Source organism: Zootoca vivipara, chromosome 4 (genome assembly GCF_965207765.1).
Source record: "Zootoca vivipara chromosome 4, rZooViv2.hap1.1, whole genome shotgun sequence".
NCBI classification, from domain to species: Eukaryota; Metazoa; Chordata; class Lepidosauria; order Squamata; family Lacertidae; genus Zootoca; species Zootoca vivipara.
Genome location: NC_142587.1, coordinates 33,312,649 through 33,325,692, shown reverse-complemented (window position 1 = coordinate 33,325,692; position 13,044 = coordinate 33,312,649). Strand labels below are relative to the sequence as shown.

Here is a 13,044-nt window from a genome sequence, read left to right as displayed (position 1 = left end):
CCTCAGGAACAAAGTTTTTGTGCAGGAAATAAAACAAAAATCTTCAACAATGTGAAAGAACAGCTGGAATGTTCCTGCTTCTGGGAGGAGCAAAATAACAGATAAAAATGAAATTATCTTGTAAAAGAGAAGTAACTTTAAAATAGAACCACTTTATGTTAAGGGTTCTGCATAATCATTATTTAAACAAAACACAAACCAATTCATATTTAATGGTGTATATATCTTTTAATGTACCGAAATACGAAACAGTAATTTGGGTTCACTGGCAATGGCTTCTGTGGTTTTACCATTAGATGGTAAAAAGCTGGTTTTGCACTGCAACGTTAATATTTTGGAGAAATTCCCGAGCTTCATTTTCAGAAGCAAAGATATTATTAAAAAAAAGTTACTTAAGAGAAAGTACAACTCTGAACCTGAACATAGCACATAAAAATAATTTAGCAGGAAGGCCCCTCTTTCAAAATAGACATCTGTGAAATTGCATGTAGAAGAATATTTCAACCAATGGTTTGAACAAAGAAAAGGTCAAATGTGAATACTAAAACTAAAGAAGCCTGTGTATCTGCTTTCCAGAGGCTCCAAAACCCTGGCATATTTCCTTCAAAATGGAACAAAATGTGTAAAGTAGCAAACACAATGTCTATTCGGGCCCTGTGACAATCTATCAAGTTTGCAATTGTCATAATAGCAAAGAAGGCATCACAGCAGTGTATAAAAAATATGGTTGCATCTAGCACCAATTAAGATAGCAAAAAATCCTGGACGGAATTACTTATTCCCTGTGAATCAAGTAGGTCAAAGTGTCAACTTTACATTTCCTTTTACAAACGTACACGTGCCAGTCTCTAAACAAAAGTCTGCTGTGGCTGCAATTATTAGAAATGAAAAAGGACCCAATAATTTTGAAAATAAAGTGAAATGCTGAATGCCTAATTAGGCGGGTTATCACAGCAAAAACGTGAGCAAGAATGATCAGAATTCATAGCACTGTAGAAAGCCAACACATCGCTGACAGATAAAAGAAGTATTTCTGAAAAGCGCAGGTATATGTATTGGACTCCATAAACTAAATTCAAGTAAAAAAGAGAAGTCCCAATCAGTTTTCTTTTCCTCCCTGGACTGAATAACGAGAGCTCCACTACAGTCCTTTCTGAGATAGCCCTTACAAAAGGCCATGTCCTTCATTACCTACTCCAAGTGCTTCTTTGGTTGCTCAAAGATCTCTTCCGGTGCTTTTGTTTCTTGCTTGTGCTCTTGTGGCCATGACTGCGTCCTCTTTTATCTTCCTTCCTGTCTCTGCTTAAGGATCGCCTGTGCCGTGCATATTCCCGACTTAAGCTCCTCGGGCCAGGACTGCTCCCTTTCGCAGAGTATTTCTTATGGAGGCGCCTTTCCTTTCTACATTTTTCATCATCGCTACTTAAGTCTCTTCTGTGCCTGCTTTTTTCAGTCTTATCCTTGCTATGATGGTTGCCCATGTCTCTGCACAAGCGAGTCTTCCCCTTGCTCGGCTCCCTATTGCATTTGCCTTGCTCAGACAGCAAGTCTTTCTTGCAGGTGTTCTGCTCACGGTCTGGGGTGGTCTTGTGTTGCTGATTCGTAGGAATGCATGAAAGGACACCTGAACTACTTTCACCGGAAACAGTGTCCCTGTTACTGACATTAATCTTAGTGTCTTTGATAAGAACATCCTCATGCAGGCTTCCATTTAAGTACTTTGGCTGACTGCTCACGCTTTCATTAGCCTTTATGCCACTAGGACAGAGCTGCATCGGTTTGGCTAAAGGGGAATGTGTGGAAGTAGATGCAATGCAATGGGGAACACCCACCAGAGCTTTCAAAGGCATAGGCTGCAGCGCATTAGCTTCACTCTTCTTCAGATGGGTTTCTTCTACCTTCTTATTCATGAGGTTGCTCAACAGTTTCTCCCTCAACTCTCTTTCTTTTCTCTGCAGTCCAAGAGCTCTCTCTTTTTCTTCCTCTACCCGTCGGAGTTCAGCTTCTTGCAGCCTCCTCCTTTCTTCCAAGTGCTTAAGGCGGATTTTTTCCTCGTTGTGCTCCTGTTCCATAAGCTTTATTGCCTAAGAATATAGAGAGAAGAGATTTCCCTTAGTTCTATATCAAATACACTCATTCCATGGCAGGGTCAACCTTGCACAACTTCAGAGAACTGTTAGAAGTGAAACCATTCCCAAAAAAAGGGAACTACACAGACCACACGGAGGCAGGCTGCATCCCACAGAGACCTTCCCTACAGCCCAACTCAATACGCCCCATCAGCCCAACAAACAGATATATGAGCATTATTTAAAATGGAGTAACTGAAGAAACATCATTATAAAACAGAGAGAAGAAATGTGTGTGTGTGTGTGTGTGTGTGTGTGTGTGTGTGTGTGTGTAAGTAATTTATCAAATCCTCATTTATAAGCTGCTGGGTTTTTTTTATACTGCTTTCCCATGCACACATATCCAAACCTTAAAAACAAAAAACCTGTTACCTTCGCTCTGCTCAGCAGTTCAGCAATTAATCGAATAGACTGAAGGTTTCTCTGAGCTAAGAGAAGCTTCCTCTCCTCAAGCTTTATTTTCTCTTGCAGTTTTTTTTGCTCTTCAGCTTGTATTTTTTCAAGCCGCTTTTTGTTTCTACGAATTTCACGATCCTTTTGTTTCTGCTCTCTTTTGCGTAATTTCTCTTCTCTCTTTCTCTCTCTCTCCAATTCCTCAAGTTCTTTCTGTTTCCTAAGGATAAAGATTGCAGTTAGCCGCAATAGGTACAATTTTAAAGCATTTTAAAGAATTCTTCAAACAAACAAACGAAACTATTACTATCAGCTTCAAATTCATTTGGAGGTTAAACCTCACCAATTTCAATGGACTCCTCCAAGTTAAGGATTGAAGTCTTACAAAACAGAAACAAGAAATGAAGCCATATTAAGCGCAAAGCAACATTTCTAAATATTTTCCCAAGCACAAGAAGAAGGTAAAACAGAACTGATACTATTTCAATCATTTTATGGATAAGAACATGGTATCAAGAACACTATGAATCACATCCTAATTTGTTAAGTCTAATACACATTAACAGAATAGTCCATTAAAACACCAGTTTTCATCAGGAAGGTGGTAATGCAAGGTGTGAGAAGCACTGCTCACATTCTGATATGCTGTGGATAGATGTCATGCCTTCTATCTGGCATAAAGCTAGCTCTGCATCAATAAGTTTGGGTGAAATTTATGCAGCTAAAGCCATCGGTCTGCAAGAGCTGTGCTATTGCAACAGAACACTGCCAAGAATATCAAAGAGCTACTGAAAGCTATTTGATGCTATCCATATTCAAAACAGAACCACTGAAATCAGTGGCCTTTATTTCAATGGGCGTCCTCTGAGTATGACTCAATGGTATCGCCCCATGGTCTAGAATCATGGAATTAAGCATGTTTGGTGGCATATTAATTATCTCCACCCACAACCCAACAAAATATACCAGTCTTATTCGTAACATGCTCAGTAACACTTTGATAAATAAGATGATCAAGAGAAATGTACAGAGTAACCATTGACAAGAGTGCAGTGTCAATGGAACTGCTCTGAAGTAATTTCATCAAAGACTGCAGCCTGGTGTTCTAACAGAAACTTTAAACAGATTGTACTAGACCAGGGGTAGCCAACATGGTCACTCCAGATTTTGTGGAGCTATAAACCCTTGTCATGCCAAATTACTAGCCATGCTGGCTGGAGCCGAACGGGGGTGGAAAGCCCAACAACATCTTGAGATCACCATGTTGGCTACTCCACATTAGACCTACAGGAGCTTAACTAAAGACACATATTAACAGGATCAAGTGATGCTTTATTAGCTGAAAGTGGAAAAGGCCTTGTTCAGAAACTGTTATTTTCTTAGATTGATTTTACTGTCAGAAGCAACAGTGAACCATCTATTGTTGTGCTTTCTAGATTAATAGTAGCATTTACCAAAAGGTTATTATCAAACACCCCAATTTATGGCTTCTTAATGTAAACATTTACATAAAGCAAAATACAAATGGTTTACAATATTCAAAACATCTCTGAGTAATAAACTGCCCAAAATATAAGAACACAAATAACTATGTTACATTTTACAAGTACAAAAACATTAACAGATTGTTATTTCTTAGGAAGGAAGCATACCTTTCCTCCTCTTTTTGTCTTTCCTCTGCTTCTTTTTCTTTACGTTTTTGTTCTTCTCTCTGTTTTTCAAGCTCTTGGAGCTTCTGCCTTTCAAGCTGACGTTTCTTAATTGAAGCATCACTCAGGTGTTTTGTTGAATCAAATGAAACCTTTTACAGACAATGAAGAAAAAGTATTCACATTAAAGTACACAGACAGAATTTTAAGAGTTCCGTTTCATTTTGTTGTGCATTTTAGAATGGAACACTTGTGGTTACATTACAGAAGCTTGAAAACTAAGCCACATCAGCTGTGTCCACACTAGCAGACACTCTAACTTAATCTCACAGTTAAGGTTATTCATTCTTAACCTTTAACAGTCCTGAACCACAGTGGTTCTCATATTTTGCCGCAGTCTGTCTCCTTAAGTAATCATCAAAAAAGCTTTCCAAGATTTTTGAACTGTAAATGACATGCTTGCTGGTGTTTTCTCGTCCTTGGCTCAGGAGGAAGAACAAGGAAAGGGGACAGCCACATGACATAACTGACCAGGTGGTATGTAAATGCAATTCCAATTAATCCATCCATAAAATGGGAACACTGAAATATTCCAGTGTTGAATGCATCATTATCAAAATGAACAGCAAATCCCTGCTCACATAGGACTTTTGATTAAAGTTGCAAGGGACTGCATTCAAAAGGAACACAAAAGGTTGCATGCCTGAAACCATATTGCAATGCAGATAACAGCAAATTCCCAGTAATTGAGAGGCTGTTCCAACTATTTTCCTAGATGCCCACTAATACTGTTAAGACCACTAACCTACCCACATGCCTTTCTAGTTAAACTGAGTATCTTCTGACTAGATAAATATTGTTAGCAAACTCTAATTTCACATAAAGTTCACTTTATTCTTTAACAGAACATATTAAACAGGAAATTATATTCTATTTTTTAAAAAACCAGCTGGAAAGATAAACATGAATAATGCCAGAACAACTGCTCTTCTTTTCAGTGTTATGATTACATGAATGGCAAAAAATAGGAGACTGGCAAAATAATTTTCATTTCAAATTGGGAACTGCATGATATATATATCATGCTATAGCCCAACCATCAGTCTCTCACAAGGCAAATTTAGCCTATTTTCTTATGTCACTCCTACTCTCTGTTCCCACATGTAGCAGAGCCCTATTTGGGCGTTCAATTCCCCAATGCAATTAGAATAATATAAGGGAGACTGGAGGCACAGCAGTCGGTCCAGCCCCCATCATGTCCCTATACCCGACTCCATGCCCTTCTACTTCCCTGGATGGTGAATATGTGCAGTGGGGAGCTTGCTTTACTCACGAGATCCACATGCAACTTAGAATCATGTAGAGTTTCAAATCACATAGGGAACCTCTATGAAAGCAGCAAGCTCCCTGCTATAGATATTTCCATCCCTATGTTGAGAGGGGGAACAAGGGTAGGCACAGGTGAGCACTAGAAGGTGAACCCTGGAATATAATGGAGAAGCAGCCAGGCAACATGTCCTCACTCTCTCTAGTGTGCGAAACGGCATGCTTCAATAGGGCCTAGGAAAAGGGCACGTACTTCAAGAAAGTAAGCACTGAATGAAGCACAGGAAGCAACGCAAAAGGCAATTCAGAAGGATGCCACAAAGTACTCAGGTTTAAAAAAAGACTGGCATCTACACAGGAAACAGGGCTTCCCTTCTTATCCTCCCACTACTGGAACAGATTTTTATTATTATTATTTTTTGAGGGGGGCAGGGATGCTGCTGAAGGAGAAACAAGAAAACCAGAAGCACTTTTGTGCAAGTGGATTTCTGCTGCACAAAGAGAAGTTGCACGGACAGCTGCTCTATATATTTAGACTTTCAGACGTCTGCTACATCATTACAATTCATAAACTGTATGCCTAGATCTTGTTAAGAACTGGTGACAGCACATCCCCCAATTCATACTTCACAGTTACTATAATTTGTGACATTTTCTTTGCGAGTTTCTTCTTTTGTCATATTCAAAGTTACATTCCCCACACCGTTTAGTTGGGCAATGCTTTGGGTACCATTTGTGGAAAGGTGGCATACAAATGTTTAAAATAAATGCCTCTAAGAGTTCACTATGGGGTGCATGCACCTAAAACTGGTAACTTGAGCACCAGCTCATCAAAATATAAAGGAAAAGAACATGCAATGTTTCTTTGAAGAATTTTCTACTAGGAACAGCTCAACAGTATCTCACCTTTAAGTTACAAGCCACTGCTTTGCCATCTTCACCTTTGTACATCAGCTTCATCCCTCGCAAAGCGTTCATAGCCTTGATGAAACCTGCATATTCCTCATACTGAACATAAGCTTCAAAATTCAAATGGCCTCCAAAACTGAACGTATGAAAGTTTCTGCCAGTCATTTCTTCCCTATACGGGTCCAACATGGGTATGTCCACATTCCGTATATCCCCAAATTTACTAAACACTTTAATAAGAACTTCTTCACTTGGTTTTTCTGAGCCAGAGTCTTTCAGCGCGAACCATTTACAAGGCAAGCCCTCCAGATGAATAGTGTCTGGCCTTTCCCCTGGCAGAGTTTCATTCATATCTTTTGCATCACGAAAAAAGGAGTCCCAGTCATGTCGAGTAGGAAAGTCAATTTTGTATTCTGCAGCGCGGACTTTTAAAATGTCTGAAAAGCCACTAAGTTTTATAGTTTTGCCATCCAGGCATGCAAGGAAGGATTTAACCAGACTCTTATTTTCTACCTCTCCTTCAAAGCGGATGAAATCCATGGTGCTTTTAGATATTCGCAAGGTTGAGAACTGATGTGTTTGCACCATTCCTTTCAGCCTTTCCATCACTTCCCAGTTTGAAATAGACTTCCCAGGCTGCTTTAACTGAGGAAGTGCCACACTGATAGTCATTTTTGTAATGGGCTTAAGATATAGCCCGTAAGGAGCACAAAGCTCCACTGCTTCTGATGTGTCATGAACTATTGTAGCAGCTGCCATAACTACAAAAAAAACAATAAGCAAACAAGGGATAGTAGGCTTATCTGTGGTTTAGAGACTGGCAGAAAGTGATTCCTTTCTTTGAATAAATGATCATTTTAACAGTTTGCTGAAAGCATTCAAAGGCTTAAGCCTTTGAAAATTTATATTATATATATATATATATATATATATATATATATATATATATATATGTCCACAACAAAATATTATGCTCTTTCCTAATCACACTGCACTTCTGTGCTCCAACTGCAAGCAGAGAAACTGCAAAGCTGAAAGTTAACTGTGTTTAAGAAGGAGAAACTGAAGATGCGGAGAAATAGTTGTAGTCTTTTGCTTCAAATTCATTGCAGGTTGTTTGATGCATCACAACTAAGATGAAGTCGAGTGGGCACAGAAACCAGAAATCTGTGTGAAATTGAAACAAATGTTAAGAGTCTTATTTTCCATCCTATTAGACCAAACACAGGGTTATTTTTAGATAATGAAGCACTGAAGAGCACCAAGCACCTGAAAGCCAAAATTACTATAAAATGATTTCTGGAAAAGTATTAAGTATTAAGTAAATATGCAGAGCAAAATTTACAAACTATTGTTACACAGTGAGAATACACCCAACTGCAATCCTAATCCTAATCCTACCTTCCCACTGTAGCTGTACCTATTTATCTACTTGCACTTTGACATGCTTTCGAACTGCTAGGTTGGCAGGAGCTGGGACCGAGCAACGGGAGCTCACTCCATCGCGGGGATTTGAACCGCCGACCTTCTGATCGGCAAGCCCTAGGCTCTGTGGTTTAACCCACAGTGCCACCTGCCTGCTTACTCTCAGGTAAATGGGGTTAGGACTACAGCCTAAGTTGATGATATTTTCATTAGCATTACCTGCATGAAACATAAAAAGGTTCAGCAACCCTAACTCAGAAATTAAGATAAAAAGAGAATTTACTAAATTTTCATCCAAGTTAATAGTATTTTACTATTTGTAAAAGGTGAATGAAGATATTCTACTTTAAACTACTATCCCACACATGTTCAGAAGATTCTTCAGAAGAGATTGTAAGGTGGAAGAAGCATAGTCTGAAACTAAGTCAATACAAATGATAACTATAGCCCAGTACATCAGAACCACCCTTTCCCCCTTGTGGTTTCCAAACAAAGCTCCATCAGGGAATTTGATTCATTGCAAAGCACTGTATCTCACTAACAAGTAAAAGCAATATGAATCTTTTCTCCATTATACCTGTATCCACATGTTATGGAATAGAGAATACAAAGAAACACAGGGCTTCTAGCTCTCCATAATTCCAATGGATATATATATATATATAAGCTCATAATAGGGAAGAATCCTATTACTGTATTTATTGATATTTAAAAATAAAGTCAAATACTGTAGCCTAAAACTTGCTCTGAGAAATACAAAGCCTGCTTCCGAATGCAGCTAAGAGTACTGTAGTGGTAAGTTTACTTACTGCGATTTGTTTTGTCATGCAAAAGCTGAAAAGTGAAATTGATGCAGACATTAATAGGGGTCCACACTGATTAACAATAATTGGTGACCTGTTTTCCAACTTCATAGCTTATAATTAAATTATGCAACTACATAGTACGATTGCATGCTGGTCAAAGGGGAAAGCAGGAAAATGTAAGGAGAGTCTTGCTGGCTCAGGCCAAAAAGCCTATCTAACCCAGCATTTTTTTCCTGACAGAAGCCAGACAGATTGCCTCTGGGGAGCATGGTGACAGCCACCTTTAGTTTGCTCCCAGCATTCGGTACACACTCTTAAAACGCAGGGAAAAAGAAATCGGGCAATGACTCAGGTAGCTACAGCAAAATGCCTAAAAGCAGGCCCACTTTCAGGCTGGTGCTAAAGAAGGGTTCCAGGTCAAAAAATAAAAAAGGCTGACCGCACAATATGCAACACAGGCAATGTGTGCTGTACTAAGGCCAGTGAGAGAGACCTGGGTTCACATTCACCCCCACCTGGCCATGAGTGACTCTGGAACAGAAAACAGCCCTAGCCTACCTCACAGTGTTGCTGTGAGGATGAAACCAGAGGAAGGCTGATTGATGTACATAAACCCCCCAAAATGTATTTTCTTTGGTTAAGTTTTTACCTCTATCTTCAGTACATTTCATTTCATTTTATTTTATTGCTATGGCTAGTGGCTGATGCAAATAAAGATTCTTCGGATTCCGATTCCAGAGGAAAGGCAGGGAAACCATGCCTTGTGCCCTGAGCCCCTGGAAAGGAGGGAGCAGGTGAAAGGAGCCATCAGGAAAACGGGAGGGAGGGAGGGAGGGAGGGAGGAAGAAAGAAAGAAAGAAAGAAAGAAAGAAAGAAAGAAAGAAAGAAAGAAAGAAAGAAAGAAAGAAAGAAAGAAAGAAAGAAAGAAAGAAAGAAAGAAAGAAAGAAAGAGAAAGGCGACGTCATGCTGGGGCTGCAGGCTTAGAAAAAGGAGCTAAAAAGGATGGCGATGGGCACAGAATAGGGAACTTGAACAGAGGACATTCGCTTCTTTCGTGGGCTAAGTGGCACAAGGGGCCCGAAGGCAGGCTGGGGTCTCTCGCACAAAGACGCACCCAGGAAACGTGTCGGTCCTTATACACGCACGCATAACACACGCGCACTGTGGGCGACTGGCTATAGGCGGAGCGGTGGGCGAGAGGAGGCACCTACCGTGCGCCGTTCCCCGAAGCGAGAAGAGTCGCCCGGTCCTTGGCATATCTGGCCTCCGCCAAACTGAAGAGCCAGCCCCGCGCCGCCGACGCCCGTCTTCTTCTTCCTCCTCCTCTTCAGGGTAACCCGCGGTGGCCTCTCCCTCTCCCTCTCCCCCGGCCTTCCGCGCACGCGCGCACCTCACCGGCCTCCCCACAGTGCCCAGCGCCACCAAAACAAAAGCACTTCCGCTTCCTCCGAGATAAACGAAGGCGGGCCCGTAGGACGCCCGCTATAGAAGGAAGGGAATGCCCTTATTAGGTTTTGGTGCACACAGAGAGACGGAGAGCGCGGAATGTAGAGGGACACGCGTGGTACGCACTTCAGGTTTCAAGACGCCGAGGGGAAAGTTTTCTGAGTTGCTCGCGGGTCGGCTTGACGCGCATGCGGCAGAGAAGGAGGATTGAATTTGAGTAGCTAGAGCTTTAACTGTAATGTGATGAGTGTTTTGTCTTGGGATTATTAATAAACAAAAATTATCAGCAGTCTCAGGTCTCATCTTACAGAGTCATAGAATTGGAGAGTTGGAAGGGGTCCGAGGGTCATCTAGTCCAACCCTCTGCAATGCAAAAATCTCAGCATCCAATTTGAAACCAGCCCGGACCCTTGCTTGGCTTTGCAAATGTGCTAGAAGTTTTATTGCTGCGCCTCTTCAACTTTGCATGTCCCTCAGCCAGCCTGACGCGCAATACAGTACAGTATTAGCAGCGGGCTATGAACTTAACCATAATTCTCAATCATACTGTTATCTAAATATGAAGTATCGTGGCAATGGATCGCGTTTGCTTTAGAATTTGCACTGTTGGGCCTATTATTTTTAAGCCATTCATACAAAGCAAGATCGCAATTAAAAGGAGTACGGGTGCCTCTTTTTGCTGCTACCGGTAGTAGCCTGCGACTTTTTGATAGTGAGTGGGTTGGCGTTGGTGTCTAAGGACAGCTGCGATACATAAATAAATGTAAGGTTTTTATTTTAAAAAAAACACGACTCACTAGATTTAAATATTGTATTCTAATCTATGGAAATTTGTCACTTCAAAGGAAAGCTGCAAGAATGACTTTTCCAAAGTTAGACAAGGTATTCCTCCTGTTGACACAAAGAAACGTTACAAAGATTCTTGTAAATATATATAAATCTATGGAACTAAGATCATAGAGTTTAAAAAGAATTGGGCATCGTTAAAGGTGGGCTGCCATCTAGTGGTTCAGTGCGAATTTTCGACGTATCATGTCAAGCGAAGGAAAAGATGTTGAGACTATTTTGTTCTTGTTTTCAAATTTCCTATTGACAATATAGTGAGCTTTTTTGTGTGTGAGAGAGCTGGGTTGTGATACATTCAGCAGGCAACTCAACATAAAATCTGACTCACGCTGACCATGACATACAGCAGTGTCAACATACATCACACTGAATACCACCAGGTACCACCTTAATATAAGTAACACATTACGCGAGGATTCGAACCGCCAACCTTCTAATCGGCAAGCCCTAGGCTCTGTGGTTTAACTCACAGCACCACCTGCGTTGTACTTACTTAATTTTAATTAAGTGTACGCTAATTAAGTTCATTAAATTAAGTACACTAATTAAGTGTACTCACTTAATTTTATTTCTAATTATATCTCACTTTTCTTCCAAGGAGATCAAGGTGGCATACATGGGTATCTTCTACAGCAGCCCTTTGAGGTGGGCTAGGCCAGAGCTTCCCAAACTTTTCATTCCAAACTTTACATGTTGGTGAACAATTTTTAAACCTGTTATTTTGTGACACAGTAGTTCAGTTTTACTAGCAAACCGGAGGTTTTCAGCCCCTGGAGGAGTGCAGGGAGTGTTTGCGCGACACACCTACACACTGCAGCCAACACACAAACGTGCTGCAACGCACAGTTTAGAAAGCTCTGGGATAGGCTGACAGATGGTGGCTAGCTTAACGTCACCCAGTGAGCTTCGTGGCCGAGTAGGGATTTGACCCCTGGTCTTATTTCATGTGCTGCTGTGTTTGGACCATTAAGACCAGTGTGATGCTTTTCATTATATGAGAGCCCATAAGTAAACTTGCAAGCTGTTTCCATTGAACAGTATTAGTTTCGCTGAAATGGCAAAATTAACTGGAAAGCTGAGAAATCAAGATGACAAGAATTTTTTTTAAAAATGGGAAATGTTTATTATGTATTTACAAAAGTACTGTAAGCAGGTTAATACATTGGCAGGATTTTAAGAAATAATACAGGAAAGCTGAGGTAGAAAAATAATTTGGAGTAGAAATGATATGCAGTTGAAAAGGAAATTTAAGGAACCAGGGGAGGGCGGGGAGGGAAGTAAGGGATTCCCTATGGATTTGATGTTGTTTTTGTGTATATTTTTCTTTGTTTCTGGTTGTTGTGTTTGTTGTTGTTTGTTTTTGTTATTTCTGTTGAAAACAAACAAACCAGGATTAGTTTGGATGATGTAGGATTGGATGATGAATATTGAATACAATAAATGCCTCATTAGGGGAAGTTGTGCTCCATTTGGCTTGGAAAGTCAGAGCAGTCTCTTCCTTAGATCCTTATGATCAGGGTGACTAGAGGCCAGAGTCTAGCCTTCCTTTCCTAGACCAAATGGTTTAGCAGACTGTGACCTGCCTATAGTGTGTATTTCTTTTTCATATGCAGGTCATCAAGCAAGTATGTAGATAACAAAAAGCTTAAATCAGTTCAGACTCATTTCCCAAGAAGAGTAGACTATTCTAGTTCTCCATATTGGCACCTTACAATTATTCCGTTGCAAATAAAATTCTTGCCAGAGCACGTTTTTCGAATCTGTCTCTGATTGTGTGTGCTTTTTTAAAAAAACCAAATTGTACAAAAAATTGCTCTGTCCACAAGCTCTGACTTCACCCCCACCCCCAAATACTGTCCAGATAGTTGAGAATGACTTGCTACTTGCTTCACTCTTTAACATAGTTTTTCATTTAACTGGGAGTAAGTTACATCTTAGTAAGCCCCATTGAACAAGCATATGGCTGATTATATTGCATGTTGTTAAATACAACTACTGTAATTTATTACATTAGAACTCCACTAGAGGAAGCTGTTTCCATGAGATTAAGCTTTGAGGGAATCTTAACTTCTTGAAGCTGTTTCATAGTCTTAGACTCAATTTACAGTTGGCAA

General features: G+C 40.3%; 1 protein-coding gene across 2 annotated transcripts; it reads right to left on the bottom strand.

Annotated features, from left to right (window-relative positions):
- Positions 1-208: 208 nt before the first annotated feature.
- AKAP17A (A-kinase anchoring protein 17A) lies at positions 209-10,124 on the bottom strand. Of its 2 annotated transcripts, XM_088667688.1 has the most exons (6): positions 9,850-10,055; positions 8,641-8,665; positions 6,404-7,573; positions 4,175-4,323; positions 2,502-2,742; positions 209-2,084 (listed from the first exon to the last, which is right to left on the bottom strand). In XM_088667688.1, the coding sequence occupies exons 3-6, from the start codon at positions 7,163-7,165 to the stop codon at positions 1,188-1,190; spliced, it is 2,049 nt and encodes a 682-aa protein (XP_088523814.1). In that variant the 5' UTR covers positions 7,166-7,573; positions 8,641-8,665; positions 9,850-10,055; the 3' UTR covers positions 209-1,187. The 2 variants fall into 2 exon arrangements, with proteins under 2 accessions (XP_088523814.1, XP_034972160.1); XM_035116269.3 differs by lacking the exon at positions 8,641-8,665 and having other exon boundaries at positions 9,850-10,124.
- Between the last annotated feature and the right edge of the window lie 2,920 nt (positions 10,125-13,044).

What these genes read in the sequence shown, in the direction of transcription:
- AKAP17A (XM_035116269.3), bottom strand. Translation starts at nt 7,165, where the DNA reads ATGGCAGCTGCTACAATAGTTCATGACACATCAGAAGCAGTGGAGCTT. An exon ending in CAGTGGCTTGTAACTTAAAG is followed by an intron (nt 4,324 to 6,403) that starts GTGAGATACTGT and finishes TGTCTGTAAAAG; the next exon opens with GTTTCATTTGATTCAACAAA. An exon ending in AGACAAAAAGAGGAGGAAAG is followed by an intron (nt 2,743 to 4,174) that starts GTATGCTTCCTT and finishes CTTTATCCTTAG; the next exon opens with GAAACAGAAAGAACTTGAGG.